At 41.8% G+C, this 26,383-nt stretch overlaps 1 protein-coding gene across 1 annotated transcript in view; it reads left to right on the forward strand.

The window, feature by feature from the left end:
• Positions 1-1,069: 1,069 nt before the first annotated feature.
• CRHR2 (corticotropin releasing hormone receptor 2) overlaps positions 1,070-26,383 on the forward strand; it is a 156,419-nt gene continuing 131,105 nt past the window's right edge. The window contains exons 1-2 of the mRNA XM_030490839.1: positions 1,070-1,621; positions 15,821-15,914. Coding sequence (XP_030346699.1) covers positions 1,556-1,621; positions 15,821-15,914 — 160 coding nt within the window. The 5' untranslated portion in view covers positions 1,070-1,555. The remainder of the gene's footprint in view (positions 1,622-15,820; positions 15,915-26,383) is intronic.

Genomic DNA, 26,383 nt, shown 5'->3' on the forward strand with positions numbered 1-26,383 from the left:
AATGTTATTAGGCACATTGCTGGCGCTGGGAAGAACAAGGCTTTGGCCTGGTGCCAACAGTCACAATAATACCACAGCTGTACCCATTGTATAGAGAGGCCTGGCTGGATGTAAAAGGCAGGGAGTAGTTAGTCTCTGTTAGACCCAGAAATTTATGGGCCTCAAGAGGGCTGGACGTCCAAATCTGTAAGACTTCAATTCCCTTGTCACCACCAGCACCTAGGGCAATAGAGCAGAGGGCCAGAAGCCCCTTGGGCAAGTGCGTCAGTGTGAATATGGCATGAAGATACAGGGTGACCTTGTTTTGCCTTCGCTTGCATAGAGATCCAGCCTGGCAAGTATCCATAGGTGAGAGGAGCAAGACAAATGTCTCCTGTTTCAGAGACCAAATGAACAAGGAACTGCCACAGAGGCTGCTGTTGGGTTGCCTGGCCAGGAGGGTGTACATGTTGCTAAGTCTTACAAGGCTTGGTGCTGAGGAAGAAAGGGCTTCCCATTCCAGCCGGGGAATAGCAAAAGGGATGCCCCACAGGCTTGGAGATTTTAGGGAAGCTGTGCTGATGAGTATAGGGACCAACAGGCTGGAACCCTTTTGCCGGCTACTCAGGAAGCCTGGAGATTTGCTCCTCAGTATCTTGGAGGTGAAGGTCCTCACTGCTCCTGGTAACATTGCATCTAGGGCTGGGGCGGATGTGTGCTCCCTTGCTCCTGGAGGACTGGTAGGTGGTTCACACTGCACATAGTGTCAGGGAGGGTTCCCCCTGCCCTCTCGAGGCTTGTAGGAGGTCCACAAGGCACTTTTTGCCTGAGGCAGTGCGGGAAACTTGTTGCGCCTGAAAGTTTATGGACAATGGATTTCACATTGCACCTAATGCCTGGTGGAATTCCTTCACCCTGGTGGGAAGGGGTGGTGGTGAAGGGATCCATATTGCTTCTGGAGGATTGTGTGGTATCTGCATTGCATCTTATTTTGGAAAGTAGTATCCACTGCACCTAGAGTCTGGGCGGGGATAATCCTCTTATTCCTGGAAACTTTGAGGCAATCGAATCCTCAATAGATGGGGTGTGGTGGAAGAGGAGGATCCCCGTCGTTTCTGGAGGCTTGTGTGGAAGGTGTTCTCACTGCAGCCAGTGCTTAGGGAAAGGGATCTTCATTGCACTTAGTGCTTGGGGAGGGCGTTACCCCATTGATTGTAGAAGACCGTGGGCAGTGAAGTCCCTATTGCACCGACTGCCTGGCGAAGGCGGGAATCCCTCTTGCATTCAGTGTAGGGGGAGAGGAAGGTCCTCCTTGCTTCTGGAGGCTTTGAGGGTCTCTTTCCCTCAGCCGCCTCCATCCCCGAGGCATCCTGGGCGGAGGGCGGGCTTGGCTCCCTCCCTCCCTCCCGGGGGTTTGCCCTGGGACGCGCCGGCGGCGCTGGGGCTGGCTCCTCGGCGGCGGGCAGGGGTCAAGGGCAGCAGCGGGGGGGAGATGCCAGCACCGGGGCAGCGCGGAGACTCTGGCTGAGCGGGCAGCGCCGGCACCGGGGAGGAACCCCCCAGCCCCGCCGGCCCCATGGCTGGGCGAGCGCCGCAGCGCAGCCTCCCGGCGGCGGCGGCTGCCGCGCTCCTACTCCTGCCCGTAAGTGCCGAGGTCGCGAAAGGGTGGTGCGGGGCAGGGGGGCAGGAGGGCCGGGAAGGGCGGGAGGGCGGGGGACGCAGCTTGGTCTGTGCGGGGGGATCCGTCCCGGTGGCCGTCACCCGCGCCCTCTCAGGTCCCGCTCGTTCCGGGCTCTGAGACCCCGTCCTGGCGGGCGATACCCGCTCCCTGGCAGATGCTGTCCGTTCCCGGGCGCTGAGGGACCCGTACAGAGATCGTTACTGCTCCCGCACGGGTCTCGCCCGCCCCGGGTGCTGAGGGATCCGTCCCGGTGGCCGTTGCCTGCTCCCTTACGGGTCCCATCCGTCTCCAGGCGCTGAAACACCCTCTCCCCGTGGCCGCCCCCTTTGGGTCCCCTCAGAGCCCTTGGGCTGAACCATGGTCCTTCTTGGTGTCCCCTTCACTGTGACACAGCCGCCTCCCTGTCCCCTTTCCTTGCCAGAAGAGGTCCAGCACGGGATCCCCACTGGTGTCCCAGCTCCCTGCCCCAGAGGAAGGCGGTTTTCCTGCCACCGTTCAGCCGAGCTAGTGCCCGTTGTTCCCAGCTTCTTGCAGCATGTGCTCAACATCAGTCGCTCCTTCACCGCAGGGATCAGCCAACAGCAGTGGCGAAGGGCAGGGCTCAGCCCACGCATCCATCCAAGTGTTTGCTCCCAGTTTCTCCTGAGTGAAATCTAAGGGAGGCTTTAACTCCTTGGTCCTTCTTCCTCACAAGCTTCCCCCTGGGTGATGCTGAGATGAGGTGGAGATAAGGTTGATCTGTGTCAGACTGGACTTAAAGCAGCTTTCCCAGCCCACACTCCTAAGTCAGACTAACTTCTTCGGTGGCTTGTTTGTTTTAAGTGGTAGTTTCAAGTGTCATAAATCATACCTGAAAAATAAACGTGCGAGATTAAGGAGGAGGTACACTGATCTTGCACAGAATTTGTAAAGGCTGTTCTCACAGCATTAAAAAAGTGGCAGTGATCCTTCTGGACTGTGATATAACAGGCCTATCTTTAACATTTCCTTAGATAAAAAAGAAAATGTGTTCTATTTCCTTATGTTCTTTTGTTTGTTTGTTTTGTTTTGTTTTGTTTTCCTCTCTAATTTATAAAGAAAGATAGAGGGAAACCAGGTCAGGAAAAGGCTCCAAAGGCAAGCAGCAATTTAATCGTACAAGCGTTGCAGTTTCTTAGAAGGCAGATAATATTTTCTCAGCTCTGCCAGTGCCTTTTTTTCCCCAGGGATCGGAGTGGCATGGGTCTACACACTTGCTGTTTTCAATCCCAAACCAGTTCTTCCTAATCTTTGTTTCTTAGTCCCACTTCTCCAGCCTCTGTTTTCCGTTGTTGATTTCTTTTGGTCCATAAAAATATTTCAGTTTATGTTTAGAGAGGGGGACTTCTTGTCAGTGAGGCAATCAAAAGTACCCAGGTATCAAGAGCTGACAGACTAATTGTTTATCAATGAATTAAAAAATGTGCTTCCTCTGTAGATGTAATCCATGGACAGTTTTCCAGCTCCCCTGTAACTTGGCATTTGACTTATTTCTGTACATTTCGGTAGTTACGTTGTGGCTTTAGAAAGAAAGCAGTTGCTTTGAAGGAAAGAAAAGAAAAAAGTAGTGCACATTAAGAATCAAAATGTCAAGTTTCCATAAAATGCTTTTGGTCTGAAAGAAATGTGTAGTTTGAGAGTATTCTGAGTGCGCTTATAGAGAGGAGCTTGTTTGGATGTATCATACTTGTGTCTGATAGAAACTTGTGCGTATGCCTATGCAGTACATGGAAATAATATGTTGGAAGCCAATCTTTGCCCTCTTGTATAGAACAGCTCTTGTTGCTCCGCTTGTAGCAAAACCAGAGCTTTTCCTGTTCTTTTGGGGTGTGCTTTCATCCCTGAATGTTGTTGGTAAATCTTTATCTCTGCTTTACAGCTGGACAAAACTGCACCAAGAAGCTTAAGAGCACTGTTTTTAAAGCTTTGGCTCAAGTCCAAAGCTCTTAAGTTCCTGCTTAACTTGAAAACACTTGAAAGTTGACTCGAAGTCAGTGGCTTTACTCACATTTGTGGATTTGAGAAAAGGCATAGCTGCTTGTGGGGGCAGGCCCTTATGTGATTAAGGAAGCTTTATTTTTCACAGCAGCTGAGCATTTGTGTTTTATGGGAACTGCAGGTTTGCAACACCTATGAAATAAGGCAACTTTCTAGTACAGAATTAGATCTGCCACATGAAAATGCTGGTGCAAATGACCTGTCAGATGTCACAGGGCTGGTCGGCCAGAGTGAAGACTTGCAGAGCAGGATCTGAGACTTATGTTCTCCTTAAAGGGTTTCTGTACATAGGATGCACTGGAAAATGCATTTACTTAAATGGGAAAACAAACAAATAAACCATAAACAAAGGCAAATTAATTTTTTGGCATTTTGATAAACAGTCCTTGCTGAGTTCATGTAATTTGAAGCAGGGGGGATTATTCATCAAAACCAAAAGCAAAGCTTGCTATAATTCATATGCTCTCCTGAAGCTGTTAACACAGCCAGAGCAGTTTGAGTACATCATCCAGTGGTGACAAGTTAAATAATATTCCTGGTCTGAGACTGTCAAAACTCTGTCCTACTGGGAATTAATGCAACATAAACATCTCATCATGAGAAGCCTGTCCTGGTGTAGTATTTTGGCAGGGTTTAAATTGTAGCTATCTTGTGGTAATTCCTGGAGGTTTGAAGGAGGTAGTTGCATGCACGGAGGAATAGCTGATGTTGGCCGAGTAGTAGTTTTGCCATGAAACAGTTCAGTGATATTCATAGCTGCCCTTAGCTGGAAAGAAAGCAGCCTTTAGCTTTTGTTCCTATAAGGGATCTTCTTACATATTATTATTCTGTCAAGAGTGGAGGAGAAATAGTGATTAAGTCCTCTGAATGCTGTGGCCTTCATGTTGCACACCAGAGTGCAGTTGTGCCTGCCCTGCTTCTTGCATGCCTTTGCTGAAGCAGGTGGAGCAAGACGGTGCAAGTATCTCATTGCAGAGTGTGCTCTGTCAGGTCTATCTTGTTCAATTCAGTCTCATAGCTTGTAACTCCACTAGTATATTAAGATTGCCAGGACAGCTCTTCAGCCTTCAGGCCAAATGCCGCAGAGTGGCTTGTGCCCGTACTATTAAGCTCCTTCAGCTTCTAAATGGGGAGATGATGTGCAAGTTGCTCATTAAGAATGGTCCATGGTGCAGCCTAACTCCCAGATCATTCCCGGGAACTGTTTGAGATACCGCTACATTGCCTGGGGCAAAAATGTGGCCAGGAACCATTCTAAAAATGTAACAGTATAAATGATTAAGTACTTAAAACAGACCTTTGCACTGTTTGATTTATTAGCTTAGGTGGGGTATGCCATACTACCATTGCTCAGGGCTCTCACTGACTGCCTGAGGGAGGCATTTTCCTCTAAGGCAAACTCTTCATTGCTTCAAATTCAGCAGTCAGCTTTCTTTGTGCTAGAGATCGCTGTGGGATCCTGCTGGTGAGGTGATGATCTGAGATGAGAAAAACAGGGTAGTGGATTATATAATTTTTTTTAAGGAAGTGTGTTTCTGTTTTCTTTTTATTTTCATTTTGCCCTATACATTAGTAAACCAACTATTAAAAAAAAAATATTAGAACAAACATTGGCACATTTTTAGATTTTTAAAATAGTTCTGCAGATTTTATTTTTTTGGGGGAGGGAGGTGAGGAAATGTGGTGGGTGGTAAAAACAGGCTACACACACACTGCTGAGTTTGATGCTTTTTAGTTTATGTCATTTTCAGGTTTGGAGGCTTTGGGGAAAAGCTGGCTTTAGATTAAAATTTTACACACTAAATGACATTTTTGCAGGAGTTTACTTTTCCACCCTGTGTCTGCAAATTGAAACAGATAGATCAAATCTTGATCATGCACATGTCCTTCTTTCTTTTAACCTACACCAGTTTTAATCCCAAAAGTAGTCTGCTCTCAACTAAAGTGCAAACATTAATTCTTAGATCTAGAGCTGGAGCTGTCCAGCGAACCACGTGGCACCTCTTGGCCTGCTTTAGATATGCAATGATATGTATCTCTATAAAGCACTGCATAAGCATTGTCTTCGCCTCCTTACCTTTCTATTTGTAACAACCAGCCTGAACAACTAAACACTTCCTGCTGGTTTCCTGTATCAAATTATTTCTTTATACAGAATCTAATGTTTTAATTTTTATTTTTTTTTGTATCTTCATAGCTTTGAAAATAAGTGTATTTTATTTGAGCTGGTGAGTGTTAGATAAAGAACTTTATGTGTTTTTTGTTTCTTTTTCCTCTGAAAAGTTGGATAAATTTTACTTTGGCTCTTATTACAAGAGAAGACAAATAGAAACTAGTCATTTACTGTTGCAATAAGTCAGCTAACAAACTCTGTCCTTCAGATGAACGGCTGCTTGAATTTCAGTAATCGTGTCCAAATGTATGAAAATTTAATTTCGAGTTTCTGGTGCCAGTGTGGGGATAATTGTTTGATGCTTCCTACAATGCTCTTTGATGTATAGCACATGATGCTTTCATAACTACCGATCAGTTCTCTGGGTCTGAGGTTGTTTGGGTGGGCTCTCACAGGCAGCTGTTCTGCTGGCTCTACATGATCTTGACAAAGGCTGTGCCATTTGGGAAGTGCTGTGACAGGGACAGTGGCGTTTTGAGAAAGCCAGTTCAGAGAGATGGGTTTCAACATCCTGTCCTGACCTCTGGCTCACAAGTACCTCATTGCTGTGCGAGCCCACGTTTGAGAGTCAGGTGCTGGGAGTGTGCTGCTTTTGCTGGCGCACGTCTTGTTCCCCAGACTGACAGCTTTATTGTGGAGCTAAATGGGTGGAGAACTTGGAAGCTGTCCTTCTCCAGGAATGATCAATTAAATGGCACGTGTTTGTACAGAAATGTGGCTGTTTTTTACCAAATAAGAAAGAAAATCCATTTGCTATTTCAAGAGCTGAAAAGCACTTCTTCAACAGAGCTGTAAGAAAGTGAAACTAATTAAAGCTCTATAAACTCTTGCGTAATCCTGGCTGAATAATTTACCTACTCTGGGTTGTGTATGTGGGAAAGTAAATAGTGAGCAATGCAGATGGAGATTAAAATACATTAGCTGTCCTCACTGCAATGCTAAACCCTTGCCCTAGTAATAGTAGCTGAAGTGCCAGAGAACTGGAAAAGAGCCACTTGCTTCTGAGGGCTATGGGATAATCTCTCTTGCTGTTACCCGAGTTCCTGGGACATGGGAGGCTTTCTGAGTGCTGTTATCTATGTTCTACCTTAGTTTTGGGAGTGTTGTCCTTTGGAGGGGTGGCTTTTCCAGGGGAGAGGAAGGAGGAAAGAAGGTGAAAGTCAATAAAAGGAAATGTGCTGATGAGTTCCAACGGGGCTGCCAGCCAGGCTCTGCTAGCTGGCATCTCAATGCATGGACTAAAGTATCGATTCCCTTTGAGTGGCAGTAGCAGACTCCCATGGCCCAGACATAGCTTGAGTTTCAGGAGGCTCACGCCGGCAGAAGCAGAGAGATGGCCTGCGAGCCAGCACCAGTGGCTGTACTTTTGTGTGTAGCCATCACAGGTGCAATCTTTCTGCTTTCTTAGTTCCAGTCCCCAGGGCTACTTAGAGGAGCACCATGCTCCTGCTGTTCCCTTGTTTTGGGGGCGAGGATGTCCAGGAACCAGTTTGCTCCTTCTGTTACTGATTGACTCTTTCAAAGGGGAGAAAAAGGCCAGGGTTATTTCTCTGGCTGACAAGAATGGTGTCTCAGAGCACATTTTGACTAGGCAAGCTCCAAATCAGATGGAGCGAGGATCTTTCCTCATCCTGCCTCATGACCTAACTGCTGAGAGATCAGCTATTTAGTCCATTTTGAACTTGAGAGACCTTCCCAGATAAAACAAACCCCTACTTTCTCAAAACAAGTGTCTTTTTCATGAATATTTTCACGTCTTGTCAGACTTCCAGTGTTTCAGTCAGAAAAGGAAAAAAATTCCACTGTAGAATCCTAGAATGGTTTGGGTTGGAAGGGACCTTAAAGCTCATCTACTTCCAAACCCCTGCCACAGACAGGGTCACCTTCCACTTGACCAGGTTGCTCAAAGCCCTGTTCAACCGGGCCTTGAACACTGCCAGGGATGGAGCAGCCACAGCTTCTCAGGGCAACCTGTGCCAGTGCCTCACCATCCTTACAGTAAAGAACTTCTTCCTAATAGCTAACCTGAATTTCCCCTCTTTCAGTTTAAAGCCATTCCTCCTAGTCCTATCACTACATGCCTTGTAAAATGTCCCTCTCCAGCTTTCTTGTAGGCTATGAGTTCTCAAATGCGATGGATAGTGGCTTCATCCACTTCATCCACAGGACACATGGATGCGTCTCACCAGGTCCCATGGACTTATGCACCTGCAGGTTCTTTAGATGTTCTTGAACCTGATCTTCTCCTACAGTTGGCTGTTCTTCACTCTCCCAGTCCCTGACTTTTTGTTCTGCAATTTGGGTGGTGTGGCTGGAGCATTTGCCAGCGAAGACTGAGGCAAATTATCTTTAAATATAAAAAGAAACCTTTTCATAGTATTTGACATCATATTTTAATTATGATTATGCAAAAAGAGTCCAAAATACTACAAACATGAGATAAAAAAAACCCCCTCAAAGCCTCTAGATTGCTGATTATTGTTCAAGATGCAGTCTGTAGTCTGTTAGTTACAGCATTGCCAATAGAAGGGGTTTGGGAGTAACTGTTATCCATTATTCTTTTTACAATAAGAGCTGTATGTCCTAGAATCCAGAAATGAAAAAATAATTTATGCTGGAAGGAACTGCTAGAGATCTCTTGTCCAGCCTCCTTCTCAAAGCAGGGCTAATTCCAAAACCAGATCATGTTGCTCAGGGCTTCATCCAGTTTGGTTGTGAAAATCGGCAAAGATGGAGATTTTATAACATCCCTGAACCTTTCTTCACAACATCTGTGAACCTCTTTTCCAGTGCTCAGTCCTTGTCATGGTGCATAATTTTTTCTTCATGTCCTGTGAGATTTTTCCCTTGCTGCAATTTGTGAATGATGCCTACCTCTTTTCCTTTTGCTGTCAGCTTCTGAGAAGCATTTGACTCCTCTGTAATTCCCATTCAGGTAGTGAAAGACTTTTATTAGACCTTCTCTTGTTCAGTCTTGGAGTTAAATTTTGCTGTCCTTCAGCCCAAGAGTTAGCAATTTAAGGAAGAAGCAATGGATGGAAAGAAAGAGAATTAAAAATGAGCCAATGGGGCGACACTGGTCACCAGCAGTGAACTATCATGAAATTTTGGGTCACAGGAACCTTTTATGGAGGATATAGATAGGATATGCCATTGTCAACATTCCACGGACAGGGAGAGCAGATATCACTAGCCGATTGAAGTCTTGCTACAGAATGGAAGATAGGGTTTTACCATTTTTTTAGGTGGCAGCATGCTGGCAGAGACCTGAAAAACAAAGATTAGGAGCTCACATTTGGTGAGCTAGAATTAGGAGAGCCTGCAAAGGGAGGCCCTGAAGTGTATGGACAGTGTCATAACATTGGATGGGTGAATGGTCTTTGCAGAGACCATTCAGGTAGATAAGAATTTGCCCAGGAGAGGTAGATGAGATGCCGGCATTCATTTGGGTAAATGTGACTTTTAAACTTGAGCTACTCTGTATTCCCTGTGTATTTTGTCTCGAATGCATAAATAATCTTGTCCTGGAGTACATGTTCAAAGCAGAGGTGCTGGATTGTTCCTTGATAGTACTTCCTTCTTCCATGGAGTATGAGGGAGCCTAAAGCAATGTCTTCTGAAATAGGTGAGTGAGGTGAATCACATTTGAGCTGCTGAGGGGATTCATAGTAATGTGAATTGGTTGGAAAGAGTGGGGAAGAATTAGCCACAGGTTTGGTGTGAAGACCTAGGCAAAGGGGAGACATGCAGGCAAGAGTGCTGTGAAGGGCTTGCTCCCCTTCCAGATTCTGAATATAATATATATTATCCACATATATGGAGCATGAAAACCAAAACTCTTCAAGGATGTTAAATTGAAAAGTCTTTCCATTAAACAATTTTATTTGAAGACAGCTGTAGCCTGTGATTCAAATGATATCTTGCTCCTTTTTAGTGTCTGATGTTGTTTTGGAAGGGCATGGAGACTTGGTTGGACAAGTCCAGCTCAGGGGTGGCCTTAAACAGTTTTGCTTTGTATGCTGTGCCTCAGAAAATCACTTAGCACACGCATGGTTTTCAGTGGATGAAGAACCTCCCATCTACATCCTTATTCAGCAGGACACGTGAGCAAATGCTTAATGAAGGCAGATCTCCAAGTTTCAAAGACAACAATGAAGTTCAGCGGTGGGCTTAGTGTAGCAGATGCTTGAGTTCTTTTAATTTAGTTCTGAATAAAGATGTATTTTATTTCATGCTTAGAATTGAGCATGTGTTTCGTTGCTTTGTTGAACTGAGGTCCTACTTCCATTCTTGCAGACTTTATTCTCTTTCTCCAGACTTCCTGGGAGAGCTGAAGAATGCATGCTGGCTGCTAAGATCATAGAACAGTGTCTCCTGGATCATTTGGGGTTCACTAGCTAGTAGCAGTGTTTTATCTAGCCGCTTGGATTAGCTTAGGGACAAGTAATGTCAGGGAGTTGAAAGAGCTAAAGGATGACTCGAAAAGGAGACTGTTTTTCTTGAACTGTGCTAGCAGTCATTCCTTTTACCGTAACCTTAGCTGGCTCAGGTTTCAGGTTGCAAGTTCCTGTGAAAATTTGTATTTAGACCTTCTATTACAAATGGAAATTATTTTTCTGGCGAAGGAGAGCCAAATGATTGTATATTGCCAAATGCTGCTGCACTAGCAAAGTTAAGTTACTGAGCTGAGAAAGGCTGAAAATATCTTGAAACAGAGGACTGACCTTTTTGATTCTTCAACAAATAAAATATTTCCACTGTGCTGACCGTCTTAGCTCTGTCCTTTAATAAGCATCTCTTTTGCCTACATCTTATGTACGAAGTAACCCATGTGACTGTGAATATAAATCCATCCTGGCCACAGAAAAGACTACCTTCCCCTCTTCTCATAGGCTGTTCTCTGTTTTCATCCTTAAGTAGCATTCTTCACTCTCCTAGTTGTGCATATTCCTTCAAGTGATTAGTAGTCAGGAAATATTCTGGTTCTCATTTTTTCCCATGTATTGCCATCTCTTAGACAGAAAAAGCTGCTCCGATGAATGTTGGCATTTGTTATGAGTGCATTCCACAGAATACCTGGTTTTGGCCCAAAGCATCTGTTTTCACACATAAGCGTTAGTGACGGCAGGAATTCCCTGTAAGACTTGCCAGATGCCCACCCACCCGGGAAACTCCCTAGCTGTATTCAGACAAAGTATGGGTTTAGTCAAGGGATTGTGGGATTTGCTTGAATTTTTCTGTGTCGAGCTCTTTCACTAATTATATATTCAAGGTTAAGTTAGATGTGTTTCTCTAAAATGAGATTCTTGGACACAAACTTATAGATTTGCATTTAATTCACCACCTCTCTGAGACAATCCTTCCCAAAGGATCAGGAGAACATTCGATCTCATTGTAGAAATGGCGCATTTGGACAGTTTAACTTAATCTGAGTATTCCTCAAAATTCATTTATTTTCATCGTCTACTTGAAGAACCAAAACTTAAATACAGGTTTTCCTTTCTCTCTCTTTTGGTTTGTTTTTGTTTTTTGGTTTTTTTGGGGTTGTTTTTTTGTTGTTGGTTGGTTGGTTTTTTTTGTTTTTTTAGTTCTGGGGCAAAACTACAAGTAGCAGCTCTCTATGTGCTAAAGGCAATTTCACTGTACTGTTGATATTGAAATGAGGTAGAACTGAAGGCCTCAGCACTCACAGATGTTTTAGAGAAACCGCTGGGAGGTGGTGCAGCAGGAGTCTTAAAAGCAGTGCTGCTTCACGGAAGTAAAGGGCAGGAATAAGCATCTTCTTCACATGACCCATGCCATTACCATAGCTATCCACTCAGTAGGGGAAAGCGCTTTGACTTTGTAAGGAGCACAGGTGGCTAGTTTAGACTGAAACTCCATTTTTAAGTGGCAGTGGAGACATGAGATGAATTCTCCTGTCAACTATGGACTGAGCACATGTGTTGTGGTTGATAACTACAAAATTATTTGGAAAGTCCTCCAGATAATTGTATGAGATGTGATGTGTTCCTGTCTTCTGAGACTGTCACCTCGAAGAATGTTTTTACCTTTCCTTTTGTAGTATGTAGTATATAGTATATAAAGAAAATTTAGGAAGGATTCATCTAAGTTACATTGTCCTTATAGTGGGTGAGACCCAGCTAATGCAGTTAGTGGAGGTCAGGGACTGATTCATTTCAGCTTAAAGATTTAAAATACAGCAGATGAACTGCATCTGAAAAAATTCCTACTTCTCTTCCTGAATTGCAAAGGAATCCCTGGGTGATCTCTCTATTTCAAAGTCTGAGCTCTTGGAGATAAATCCCACTGCTTTTCTGTGAGTGGCTTTCTGATGAGATGCTTTTACAGGTCCATGGGATAGATTTCTCTGGACCTCATAAGTACTAGATACTACATATTTTTGAAAGGCAGAAGTTTTGCTCTGTTACTTTGCTGGGATGTCAGCACCTCTCCTTTTGTTCAGCATATCACTAGCAGATGTTTTGCAGGGAGGCATAACAACTTTTTCTAAAAAGATGGCTTTTATTAGACAACTAGAATATCATGCCTGGGAATTCTTATGTAAGAATGGGAAAGTGGAGCGTATGCATCTGTCCATGTTTGGCAGCATTCGCTGCCTCCAAGCTTACCTCCCCTATCTTGGCAACACATCTTGCAATGTCATGTGTCGTCTTTTTCTACTTCCACTCTTCAGTTTTCAGTCATGCTGACTTCTTCCTCTATGATGCTCCTTGTTGCTAGATATTTAAACTTACAAGATGTTTTCCATCATATCTCTGTGGTAGCCCCATGCCTATATTGACAGATTTGGATCCTATTTACAGCTTTGGGGGCTTGTTGATATTACTGTAGCCATTTCTTACATGTTTGAAAGAAGAAAACAATCTCTCCAATGCAGATGAACACAGTATCAGTGTTAGTTTGTTTTATGTGTTTTATCTCTACCTCTCTATCTCTATGTCTATCTCATTACATAGTGGAATACAGTAATCTTCCAAACCAGGACTCTATGTTAATTCTTTTTAAAGTTAAGTTACAGGTCGTCTCTAATCTACATTAAATAACCACGAATTCTGGTAGGAACTGAGAGGAGGAAACACTATGATGGGTCAGATACTTGTCTATGCCCAGATGTCTCCATATGAATCCATTGAGGCACATTACATGTATGATATAATGTTGCATATGTATTTTTATGACTTCATGTTAGCAATTTATGAGACTACTTCTGTGGCAAAGAACAAATTCTGTATAAATACATGTTTGCAACATTGGCGCGCTTCCATTTACAGAGGAGCACACACTACTATTAGTGTCTTGCAACTTCTAACAATGTAGCATAGCAATATGTTGCTCTCAGGTTCTTGCCCTTTTCATCTGCCCTGCTCATATCTAGAGCCGATCTTGTGGCAAATTCCTCAGGTGTGTCTTGCAGTTGCATGCCCTCTGTCACAGATGAAGACCTTTCATAGATGAAATGAAGAGCAGTTACCATGGCCAAGGGGTAGGGTCTAACAAAATGACCATGTGAGATGCAGTGACACACTAGAACAATTAATTACTTTTCTGAAAGTCCACTCCAGATGCGATCAGGAAGTTGACCAAAGTCTCCATATACTGTTCTGAAGAGTCAGAACTGGCCTGCAGACTTTGAGTTGGTGACCCGGCGTTAGAAAGTAAAGGACTCCCTTTTCACCTTAATCTCTGGCTCAGAACATTATTGTTATTTGTTCATAAATGTCCACAGTGGCTCAGAGACATCAAGATAGAAATTTCTGCGCATGTTTCAGGTAAATGTGCAAGAAAACATAAAACTGATTTGGTGGGAATTGGGCATGGAATTGTAGCTATATTAAGAGAAACACAGTTTGACTAAAGGAGTGCATTAGTTACTCAAAGCAACTAGTGTTTCAAATCAGATATACAGTCACAGGCCCCATTATTTATCTTTAAAATTCTGCACTACTTACATGTTTGGGGTATTTATTTTTTTTCTGTTCTTTATTATTTTAAAATGTTTTTTTAGGCTTTTGGGGTTTGTTGAAACCAGGACATCTGCTTTAAATGCAATTTTTTTTTAAAGTATCACGCACAAGAAAGCTGTTCACTGTGTATAGTGGAGAGAAAATGAAAGCAAAAGTAACATAATATGTGGAAGGTGCTTTTCCCTCCAGCCAAATGACCCTAAGTTGACCCTAAAGCAAATGTGACATTTAACCTTCTTGTTCCTACACATGCTGTGCTATGCTTGACTTCTGTCTCTTCTTTCCCATCATCTTACGAAGCGGACAGCTGAACATGCAGTGTATTTACAGTACATGGAGATGGCTCAAGTTTCATCTTTGAAGTGAGACATTGCTTTGGCCTGTGAGGTAGCAATGGGGTGGAGGGATAGAAGGGAAGAAATGTCTCTTCTGTGTCAACTCACGTGGCTGAGTCTGACATGAGACATGACCACTACATAGTCTGCTTTCTGGCAGGCTGGCTGGAGCTCTGTGCCTTGCAAGATGGCATCTGCCCTGCCTGCAGAACAGAGCCATTACCTTTGTCTGTCTCCTTGACATGACCATGGATGGTCAGTACTCTGGAAGGCTTTGCTATTGGAAGTGGGACTTCAAGTCTCCCTGGAGGAGAAACAGCAGTTTCACGGTGTTTGTTTGAAAAGAATAAAGTCTGAGAAAGGTGGGGGTTTTTTTCTTTCTTTTCTTTTGTATTTCAAGACTTCCTATTTTGTAAAATAACAGCAAAGTGAAAAATAGATACAAATGGTATTGTACAAAGAACAGTTGTTCTTTAGAGACCAACACTGCTGATGAATTCTATTGTCATGATCATTTACTCCCCTTCTTATTAAGTGACAAGGAATTTAGTGACACAAAAAGGGTTCTGTAATCACTCAACACGTCTTAAAGCACTGAAATGTAACATCAACATTCAAGGAGTATGGTCGTTTCCCTAAGTAAAAGCTGCCTGTGTTATGTTAGAGTCATTCTGCATAAATAGAAAAGCAAAGACTTTTTTTTTGTGTGTTACCACAGCTTTATACCCCCTCTGAAATACTCAAGAAAATTTTGTTTCATAGTTTGAAAATTGAAGTTTCTGTCATTGATGTGTCACTTCTGAATTTTATCACCACATTTAGTTCTGCCTTTCTTAAAGGGCTTTTCAAAAGCTTCTGTTGCTCCAAGCAGTATCCCGACTCAGGTGTACATTGAGATGTACAGTTCTGTGAGCTTCTCTCCACTGTCTGCAATGGGCACTTGAGTAATTTAATTTTTTAGTGTGAAAATGATAACATGTTCTTTGGATTCAACACTAAATACACATTTCCTAAAATTTACTTGGGATATACTATTATCCTGTTCTGATCCTGCAGCTTTTCTTGAAGTGCCCATGTTGACATTAATGCTCTCTTTCTCACTAGCATTTGCATTCAGTGGAGAGTTCAGCACTCTGAGCTCTGAGAGTCATAAATTTGTGTCTTTTTTACTGGCTAAGAAGAGCCAAGGATCACCTTGCAGGGCTGCCTATTTTTTCTTTACAGTCAGTGGAAGCACTTTCCTCAAGCCTTCTGAATTGCCCTTTGCCAATTGCCATCTCTTGAATGTGTAAGGACCTTTAGTGGGATATGATTCATTTTCTCTGTTTTAGACATCTACTTTTAGGTGAGATAATGTTAATGCTGTTGAGCTCTGTTAATGCTATTGACTAGCTCCTGCACGAAGAGGTACAGAATAGGTGATTCATTTGTAGATGCCTACATTTAGTCAGAGGAATGCCACCTGATGTCATGGAGCTAAGCAAGTGTAACTCTAAATTTTCTCTGTTGTGAGGGGATGTCTGTTCCTGAACCAATTTTGAATGCAAACTGCAATGAAAGTGCTGGGGATTATTGTACTTATGAGGGAGAAAAATCTATTCTATGCTGGTGCTTTACTGTTTGTTTTGTTTTCTGTCTGTTCACCCAGATAGTTCTCCACTGTGAATCTTCTGTGAACCTGCCCTTGTCTGTTCTGCTGGAAAAGTACTGTGAAGCTTTGTCAGCCCGCACCAATGTCACAGGTATTTATTTCTCCATTTCTCGTTGGCTTCTTGTTACTGTAGGATCTGTTTTCAAAGTGCCCTTGCTCTAGGAACATCTTTTCCTGCTGAGATAAACATAATGCCTTCAGTCTTGGGTTTTCATTGGCAACAATGTATGGTGGTACTACATGGAAAGAACACTTTGAATTTTGCCCACCTGGAAAGAACTTCAGGTGAACTATTAATGACTGCCATTTTTCATATTTTAATCTATTAAACTGACTATATTCTGACTGATGTGATAGTTGGAAGGTTAGTACAGTTAAAGGATCTTTATCCAGGCTGGTCCAGACTCATTGCCAAAGGCTGTTTGCATTTCTCTGTGTGCAGCATGGGTGATTGAGGCTGGGTAGGCAGACAAGTGCATGTGCTAGTAAAATCCAGTCCTTGTGTAGAATTCCCTGTAGAAACTGGGGTGCTCATTATGCTACTTTGATTTGATTGGCAATAAATTAAACTAATTTCCTCAAGTCGAGATTGTTTTGTCCATTGGTGAGTGGTCTCTCCCTGTTCTTATCTTGACCCACAAGCCTTTTTGTGTATTTTTCTCTCTCCAAGGAGAGCCATATCGAACAATCTTTATTTCTAGATGGGAGAACAGTAAACATTCAAGTTTTATAATTGGTTATCTTCCCTGTCTCTTTTCCAGAAGATGCTGTTAATTAGTCCAATATGTTAATTTCCTCCCCCTATAATTACTAACTTCACCCCCCAAATATGTTCTCATTAAGTATCCTAAACAGATGGCATAAAATGCTTTTGAGAATTTCATGTGTGTGTGATTTCACTGAATTGCTGGGTGAATGACATTATAAATTCAGTCTGAAGTGATATAAACCAAGCAATACTTTTTCAGAGCTGGAAGGCAATATAACTCAGTCTCTCCTTTGGGCATTGTTTCCTTGAAAAATTGAAAAAAAATTGAAAAATCCTTGGATGATGCCTTCATGATTGCTTGAGTGCAGCTTATGAACTTAATAGGGTTGTGTGCTTGTATTTGTGGACCTGAAGAAGAATTTTATTTAATTATTACTTTGCTTTCATATATAAAAAGAATTGGTTGAAATGGCAGGATTTTTCTACAGTGACTCAGCTGAAGATATTTCTTATGTTTTAATCTCCTGATATGGTTTGCCTAGAATTACAGTAATATCCAGGATTACTTTAGTTCTATATATGTGTGATACATGCACTGAGTTACAGCTTGTATATTCATAGGACCTTAGAGGAAGTGGGTCCACAGTTCACACTGGTATTCCATGGATTTTGTCAGGCTTCTCTTCACATCCTTTGACCTCCCCATTTTATAAGTTTGCATTAGTGACAGTAAGTCCTGGATTACATCTGATCCTACTCAGTTTTGATCTCCATGGAAACCTTTTGATCGCAGTGTTTGGTCCATTGACATGTTAGGTCACACAATTTTTAAGACCTCATCAAAAGATGATTCATCTGAAAACAGGAATTTTGTCAACTCTATACTTCCCTCTCCCCACCCCCGAAGATGGATGGCCAGAGCCACTGTGCTGATTATATCAGTATAAGAATTACATTCTCTCTCTTACCTTTCCGTCACTTTGAAGGTTATAATTTGCATTTATGGTGTTTAAGGCTATTCAGAAAACTCCATAAAGGAGAGGCAGTAGATCAGATGTCATGCATTTTGTTCCATGAAATCCTGGGATGCACTGAAAGGAAAATGATTTGTTTCCTCTGACAACTGGATCCTCTTGAGGTGCGGGTTGATTCCTTGCCCTCATTCTGGTCACTTTGTACTACGGTGTAAGACTGTTGTCTCACAGAAATGGTGTAAACTTGATTCTGTGTGGTACAGAATTCCACCTGGACAAATTCTGGCTTATACTACTCTGATGTTGTTTACTCAAGTCTCCGAGGAAGCTCTGATTTAAAGAACATGTTGGTGAACGTGGGAGGAATGTATCCAGGAATGGATTCCAACATACAGCTCCTCAAAGATGCTTGTCAAGTCTCCAACTAACCTGACATCACTTGGAGATTGCCATAATTTCCTGTCGCTGGGACAATGTCTTATACGAGAGGCTTCTCCAGCACTCACAATAGCACATAACTGGGAAGGCATGAAAAGTGGTCTTCTTTCCTTATTCTTTGTTGAACCTTTTTGTCATGGTAGAACCCTGCTCAGCAGCTCAACACCACACAGCCATTCACTCATTCTCCCTCGGTAAGATGGGAAAGAGAATCATAAGGGTACAAGTAAGAACACTTGTGGGTTGAGATAAAGACATTTCAATAGGTAAAGCAAAAGCCACACACAGAAGCAAAGCAAAATAAGGAAAACATTCACCACTTTCCATCAGCAGGTGGGTGTTCAGTTATCTCTGGGAAGGCAGGGTGCCATCACTGTGAACATCCCCCACTTCTTCTCCAGCTTTATATGCTGAGCATGACGTCATATGGTGTGGGATATCCCTTGAATCGGTTGGGGTCAGCTGTCCCAGCTGTCACCATCATGACACTGTGCATCCCCCGTCGCTGGGGAAGAATATGTAGGTTGAAGCTAGCTTCATTCTTCACAATTCTTTTGTTAGTTTTTTCATTTTTATACAATCTGTTGGGCTGAGCCATGTATACACTGGCCCTGTGCTGTCTGGCTAACTCAGAGAGACACTCACACTCTTTTAAAGAACTCAGGGAGAAATATTTACACCACCAGTTGATCCACTCAACTGTTAATAGATGTTTATGTAAAACAAAGGCCTCTATCCATCCCCTTTGTATTGAAATAAAATCAATTTTGCAACAGCTGCTGTCAGTTACACCCTGCATTATTCTCTGAGCTTCACGGGCACATCACCCCTGCCCATCTCCTCTGAGCTTTGTTCCACTGTAGGGGTTTATTGGTCAGTCACAACTGGCCAAAGCAAGGTTTGTTCAGGAGAAGGATTTATGAAATCTCATGCCATTATGAAACGTGAATCAAACTTCCTCTGGTCACTGTCACACTTCAGATAACTTCTTAATACGGCTATCAGTGTGGAGCTTCCAAAGACATCTTGCCTTGAGGCCTCATGCAAACCAACTACAGACAGCCCTATGCTCAGCTGTGGTGGGATAAGTTATTATCACTTTTCAGAGGAAACTGATCACAAATATGCTAGACAACAGTAAAAGCAACTTAAGAGAGGGAGAGAAAACCTAAGTACTCATGTCTTTGCAGGTTACTTTTTAAGTGTGTGTTGAAAGATTGTAGCTGATAGCTGTGTGTCCTCTGCATGGTCTATGTCATTAGAGCCTAAATAATGAGATTAAGATGCAAAAGTGCTCCCTCCATGAAAAGAAACAAAAAAACCCCAAACCAAAACCACATACGTCAGAGTTATTTCAGACCTTGGAACACTGCTCCAATATTATAGATCTGGTTCTGTATCCACCTATGAAAAGTAAATTTGTACAAAGTGGATATGTATGTGTGTGTGTCTTCAGGGGAGTATATGGGTGTGATTCTGTTTCTGTATAGTGGTGACAAAACCCACATAATTTGGGGAAAACTAGCATCCTAAAATGTGGATTTCTTGGTGAAATAAAAATGTGAAAAATGTCTTTGGAGAACCAAATACATAATTTTATCACTATTTTATAGATTCCAGTTATCTTTAATTTGAAATATTCATGCGTGAAAAAAGAAGTAAAAGATTGTAAAGCTTCCTTTCAAATGTTAAAAACTGACAAGTTCATTTTTCAGAAAATTATTCCTGTCATTTTGATAAGAATTTGAAGGCTTGATGCTATGTTTATGCAGTGTTTCTGCTACCTTCAAGTTGACCATTTATTATAATGCTTTTATTTCCATAATTTTTTTTTTTGATGTTGTCCCCATACAGATCTGCCTTTGTGAACAAAGTGCAAGTGTCTCTGAACAAGGTTTTGGAAAAATTGTGAGATAATGGACCTTGCAGACTCTCTGAACAATTTCTCTTTTAAATTATTCCTGTCCTCCAGGAGCTTTATTAAAAAAAAATGTGAACTTTCTATGTTTGTTTTTGGAGGACTTTTCTGTGCTACTTTGCTGGAAAGGGTTCCCTCATCTGTGACCCGAAGACTTTCTTTTTATTCCAGATTATTTTTACTGTGTTCGTTTCTAACCCAGAAGCAACACAGGCTTTTTCTCAAGGCAATCTCTATCCCTATCAGAAGGGATCGTGCGTATGGCCTGTCTGTCTGTGGACAAGATATTCAGTGTTAAGTTGTTCAGTTCAAAACTTGGTAAACAGAAGTTAACTTGACTGTCTGGTTAGATTTTTCCTTGGCTCACTCTTTATATCTCATTGAGATTTCTACTGATCATGGATCTCTGCAAATCAGAGATGTATGACCATCTTGGGCTTGCAGATGTGTCAGTACAGCTTTGTGTGCTGGTCATAATACCACTGTCTTGATTTGCTGTTAATACAGGCTTGAGTGGGTCATTTCTGCTTAATGCATGAATATTTAAATTACATTTAAATCTGAGCTCCCATTACTGTCAGTGAAATGGGATTTAGTTGCCCTTACATCAGTGCCCAGTACCCTTTAAGATGCTTTAGAGTAACCAAGACCTGCAGGGCTGACAGATATGACACAGAATCTACAAGAGACTTGTGCCTTCTAGAATAGCTGATGCTGGCTAGAGGGATATCTCATGACACTAGTGGCATTAGGTGCCTACGTGTGGCCATCTGAATCCTTCCTTAGATCTCTAATGGCTGCACTAGATGAACCAGTTGAGTTGAACTAGATGTTGAACTCAATCTAGACATCCTTATACAGGCATTTCCACAGAGGAGGTTCATAGATATCTGCAAATTTAACACCATACAGCATGTAGTCTGCAAGATGGGAGTTAAGTCCACATTTGTAGCTCAAAAGAATACATGAATTCTTCTCTGACAAGGTGATATGATCACAGACACTTCAGCACAAAAAAAAAAGTCATGAGTGTTTTGCCTTGCTGCCCATACTGCTCAGTGCACACAGGCTGTAGATTTTGCTTGGCTGACTTGTTAATTTTCAGTAGTCAATTTCAATCAATCATTCTTTTAGTAGATGAAAGCTTCATGACAGACAAGCATATTTGATAACTTGCACTGCAAAGGTGAGGCACTCATTACTCTGGGGGTTATTTATTTCTGTACATTGCACTATTCTGTTTCTTGGAAACATAAGTTTTGGCCTCATTACATCTCTAACTATTCCTCCACAGTAATGGCATGGCAGCAATTTTCACTGTTTCCCTTCTGATTTTCCCAGCAGGTCACATCATTGAACACTTCCATTTATAATGATACTTGGACGAGCTATTCATTTTAACGTATGCTTTGCACTCTTTTGGCTCCAGCCTGCTGGCTGAAGCTATGTACGCTGATCCTGCCACTGCATGTGGGGCATTTAGGAATGTGCTTTCATCATATCCACACAACCCAGTTACAGCTCACGGGCATAAAGTTAACCTTGACCATTACTGTTTGCATGATCAAAGCTTGAGCTAGACACAAGCAATCTTCCTAGTGTTTCCTATTTTCAGATGTTGCAACAACACTTTAAATAGAGGTGATGATGTTGGTTTACTTTCCCACTGCCTCAAATGACATACCAGGCAGTCTAGCATTGCTTGCTTGTGCTTCCCAAAATAAAGCTGGCTGTGTTGTATGTTGTTGCACAATTTGTATTACTGTCACTTGTCCTTATAATTTAAAAAGTTGCATTTCTTACACTGCATTTCTGGTTTTCCAAGCTGAGGATATGGAAAATCATATCTCACGTATTGATAAACTATGTAGACAGATCAACAAGTTCTATGGTCCACTAGAGAGTATTATTTAGAATCATAGAATCATTTAGGTTGGAAAAGACCCCTAAGATCATCGAGTCCAACCATTAACCTAACCCTACCGAGTCTGCCACTAAACCATGTACTTAAGCAACACATCTACTTTGTACATTTGCTGTACAAAGAAAATACTTATGATGCTTTTGGATTTTGTACATTTGTATGTTTGTTTGTTTTTCCCAGTAAATAGTTTGTAGATGGGATATAGAAACATATCTGAAGGTTCCCACATTTACCCTACGTGTCCAGAGGCTGACAAATTCTTCCAAAATTTACAGCAAAAAACTTCTAAGCTGTGTAAATGAGGCTTTAAAGTGCCTAGGTATTATAGTGATGACAGCCACACAGAGTTTGGGGGTGATGGTTTCATTTTTTTCACACAAGTAGCTGTTGCTGCTAGTGTGGCCTTGTGCTGTTATTCTGCATGTGAAACATGTAACAGTAAGAAGTTGCTCCAGTGCCTTGATCCCATGAATAGTTGCTTTTATAGAACCTTAGGAAACTACAAAATGAAGTACTCTTGGCTTGGGAGAGGGACCAATTACACCAGAAGCTGTGCTAGCGATTTAGGATGAAATATTAACTCCCCTGATATCAATAATTGCTTTCCTTGGACTTTACGTTATATGGGAAGGAAACAACCCTCTGAACATCTTATAACAGTGTCTCAATGGCATCAGCTCTGAACTGACTGAAAATCTGCAGCATCTTTGTCTGAAGTCACTGAGGTGTTTGGTATGTAGGTCTGAGTGAGATCCCATGCTCCCGTTAGGTACTAGAAGCATTTAAAGTAATCAACCTGATGGCATTGCCATGGTGGTTCCATGCTGCCAGCCTGGGATACTGTGAAGAGTAAGGAATGGGAAAAGTGAATTTTAGAGGAATGCAGATAATACAGTCATAACTCATAAACAAAAACATGTACTGGGAACATGCCATTGAGTTTCGTTTCATATTTCAGGAGAGTGGCACACCTCAATCCTGGATCTGTCACTTCTGCACGATATGTTCTCAGCAGACTCTTGATAATTACTGTTACAATGCCACACTTTATCAAATATACTTAAATCTTTGAGTTATCATCAAATGTACTTAAATCTTTGAATTTATACAGTTGGTACAATAAATCCCATTTGCTGAATGCAGTTTCTAAATTAGATATAATTTTTTTATATACTTGGCAGATAAAAATATACTCTGTAGAACCTCTCATTTTGTCAAGTTCTACTAAACAGATGGAGTGCCTTTTCTGTTCACATGGAATCACGTCAGCGAATCTGGTCTTAAATGAAAACACCTCCTGTCCTTTAAATCAACATTTCTTTCTGGGTTTGTGTGTTGATGAGTCCTTCAAACAGTGAAAAAATGCTGTGGTCAATCTAGTGAGTAAACCCAAATAGCAATAGCTATGCTACAAACTGCACTATTTGGAAGGATGGGTGGTTTAAGAGGATGTCTAAAATATGTAATACAGGAGGATAATTATTACTAGGAAATGGGAGATATGGGAAACATTTTTGTTGTTGTTTCTGATTTCAGTAAAATGCTCGTGACCTTATGACTCCAAGACTGAGTTATCTCTCCAGTTTAGGAATGAGCCTCTAGATGTGCTCTTGTTGACAAATAGTTGTCTTGTCTTTGTCTCCCTGCATCTGACAAAGTGTATGTTTCCATGCTTCTTTTGGAGGAGTGTCCCTGAGCCACACTCAGAGCGAGATTCAGCATATAGACAGACCAAGGTGAGACTGGGCTCCATCTGTTTCTTTGTGAATGCGTAATTGTAAACTCTGTGTCTTAGGCCCCTGTGTACAAATTTATACCTGCCAGCACTTCCTTACTTCACTGGCATCTAGTGAAAGCAAAAAAAGAGGGTGACCTGCTACCATCTGCTATTAATATGTTGCAAGATGTGCTCAAAGCTGTTTCAGAACTCAGTGGATGGTCTGAGGAAGAGAAAAGTTCGTTCTTACAGATGCTGTCATGGCCTTTTGTGGACTAGAGTGTGAACACAGTTGATGAATCAGAGGTTCAGCTTGCATAAATCACCTATTTTAAAGTTGTAGCTGGCAGCTCATCTGTCCTTGTTTAGCTCTCAACTGCATCACTTGATCAAACTTTTCTGAATAAACTCTGTTATGCATGGAATTGATTTGCCTTGGCCTCCAGCCCTCAGGTGGGGACATCTTACTGTGTAGTCCCATGTATGAAAAAATAGTTAAGCACTAAAGCTAGTCACATGCAAAGCTGACCTGTAAAGCTCCAGCTCTGTATTGTTCAACTTTCTTATTCCATTACAAAGTAAGAACTCCAGGCATTCATCTTACTCATTAAACTGTCAAAGTGTGGAAGTTGGCTATATAAGAAAAAGATAATGGAAAATGTTAACACAGTTTATGTAAACCACTAGGAACTGAACTGTTCAACCACTTCACCTTGTGTATATCTTTACTTGTATGAGAAGACTCATTCACTACAGCGATACACTCCACTGAGCAATGTTACTCATATGCATAATCATGATAGACAAAAAGATTGTTTATGGATGCAAATATCTCAAGTGCACATATGCATAGCTAAGAGAAAAAGACAAATGAGAAACAGATTCCTAAAGATGTAATTGTGAGGGTGGTGAGGAGCTGGCACAGATTGCCCATAGAAGCTGTGGCTGCCCCACCCCTGACAGTGTTCAAGGCCAGGCTGGATGGGGCTTGGAGCAACCTGGTCTAGTGGAAGGTGTCCCTGTCTGGGGCAGGGGGTTGGAACTAGATGGTCTTTAAGGTCCCTTCCAGCCCAAACCATTCTATGATTCTAAATGCTATGTGTTATCTCAACTCCATTAATGTGCTACAGGAACTGGATTTCATTATTCTAAACAGCACTGCAGTAAAAAGCCGGCTAGCCTATCTGTGGATTTGTTTGACCTCCCTAAAACCCTGTGAAGAATACTATAAGGAACTGTACCATTGCAAGGCTTTGTCTTCATCGTTTTGAAACTCCATCTTGTGCAGATGTCTCTGATACATAAGGCTAAGCATTTAGAAGCTGATCTCTTGACTGCTAACACTATTTAATGAGCAGAGGTTTACCATACCAGAGAAACCTGGTTTGGTTCAGGAAATCACAGAATAGTTAGGGTTGGAAAGGACCTTAAGATCATCTAGTTCCAACCCCCCTGCCATGGGCAGGGACATCTCACACTAGACCATGTTGCCCAAGGCTCTGTCCAACCTGGCCTTGAACACTACCAGGGGTGGAGCATTTACCGCTTCTTTGGGCAACTTAACATAAATACGGGAGGCTGAGAGAGTGCTTATGTGTCTTCAGTTCTTGTGTTCTTCCCTAGGCACCCACTTATGGCTACTATCATAGAAAGGATGATGTGGTAGGTAGAGCTTTATTCAGAACCAATAGGGCTGTTCTGGTATCTTTAAACAAGCCTACTTTTTTTTAAGGGTATAGAGGCTGCCCAAGGCCCATTCAGCTGCAGATGTCTACTTTGCAGTACCAGAGTTACAGGAAATTAATCATACTCCTAAGAACCTTCTCTTTCTTTGAAAGTATCCCTGAGGTAATTTAGCAGCATATAGATGACAATTACTTTCTGCCTTAAATAAAGGGGAAAGAGTTAATATCAGAAGGGAGATACAGTTGCAATTTCATTATTAATCAGCTTGAGGACATTGCTTGTGAGTTCATCGCTGTGAAAGTGGGTATGAAAACTTTAGATGAATCCTCATTGTGTAGCCACACTTCAGTGGGCATCAGGTCTTTGAAATTTGTATTAGTGAGCTAAAACCAAGATTTCTGGCTCAGATGAGTGGCTTTTTATCTGAGAAATTTGTTATGGTTTTTATTTTTAAATAAACATGTGTATAAATATATATACATATATATGTGTAAATATATATAAATGTCTGATTAAGAATGAAAAGTGTCATTATGCTGAAATTGTCTTTCTTCCAGTAGCCAGTGGGTGAACTTTGAAACCTTTGAGTTCTAGGACTTTGGCATATGATGGGTATTTTTTACTGTCATCTCTCCAGAAAAATAAATCCTTTTCTCTTGTCTGAGTTAATTTAAAACTTGGCACAAATCTCCATTTTCTTCATGGATAAATAAACACAATGATTTATGCAGGATGCTCACCAATTCCCCTCCCCCTTCCTGTTTCTCCTAGAGGTTTTAAAAGTCTTGAGTTTGAGGGGGAAATGCTTTTTTAAATGCCACAGTTACCACATAAAGCTCTTGTCATTTCTGGTTGGGAGAGATTGCCCGGTTCACTCAGCCCAGGCTGGTGTTGTCTCATGTTGTTTTGATTGATTACTGTTTTTTTGCTTGGTTTCTTATGAAGCCTTCTCAGGCTCGAATGTAAAACTCTTACTAGCAAAAAAAATATAGTTTTCTGGGTTGCGATAAAATAGCTTGTTATGCTAGTTAGGATGGAAATCTCTGAGATAAGTGATACAGAAATTCACCCAGTGTATGTACTTTTAAAAAAAACAATGATTTTTTTATAAGATGACAATGAAAATTAATATAGCTATATATGTTATTAAACTTTTGACTACTATTTCCCTAACCTGGAGGATATCATTATGTG

Source organism: Strigops habroptila, chromosome 1, assembly GCF_004027225.2.
Source record: "Strigops habroptila isolate Jane chromosome 1, bStrHab1.2.pri, whole genome shotgun sequence".
In the NCBI taxonomy this organism is placed as follows: domain Eukaryota; kingdom Metazoa; phylum Chordata; class Aves; order Psittaciformes; family Psittacidae; genus Strigops; species Strigops habroptila.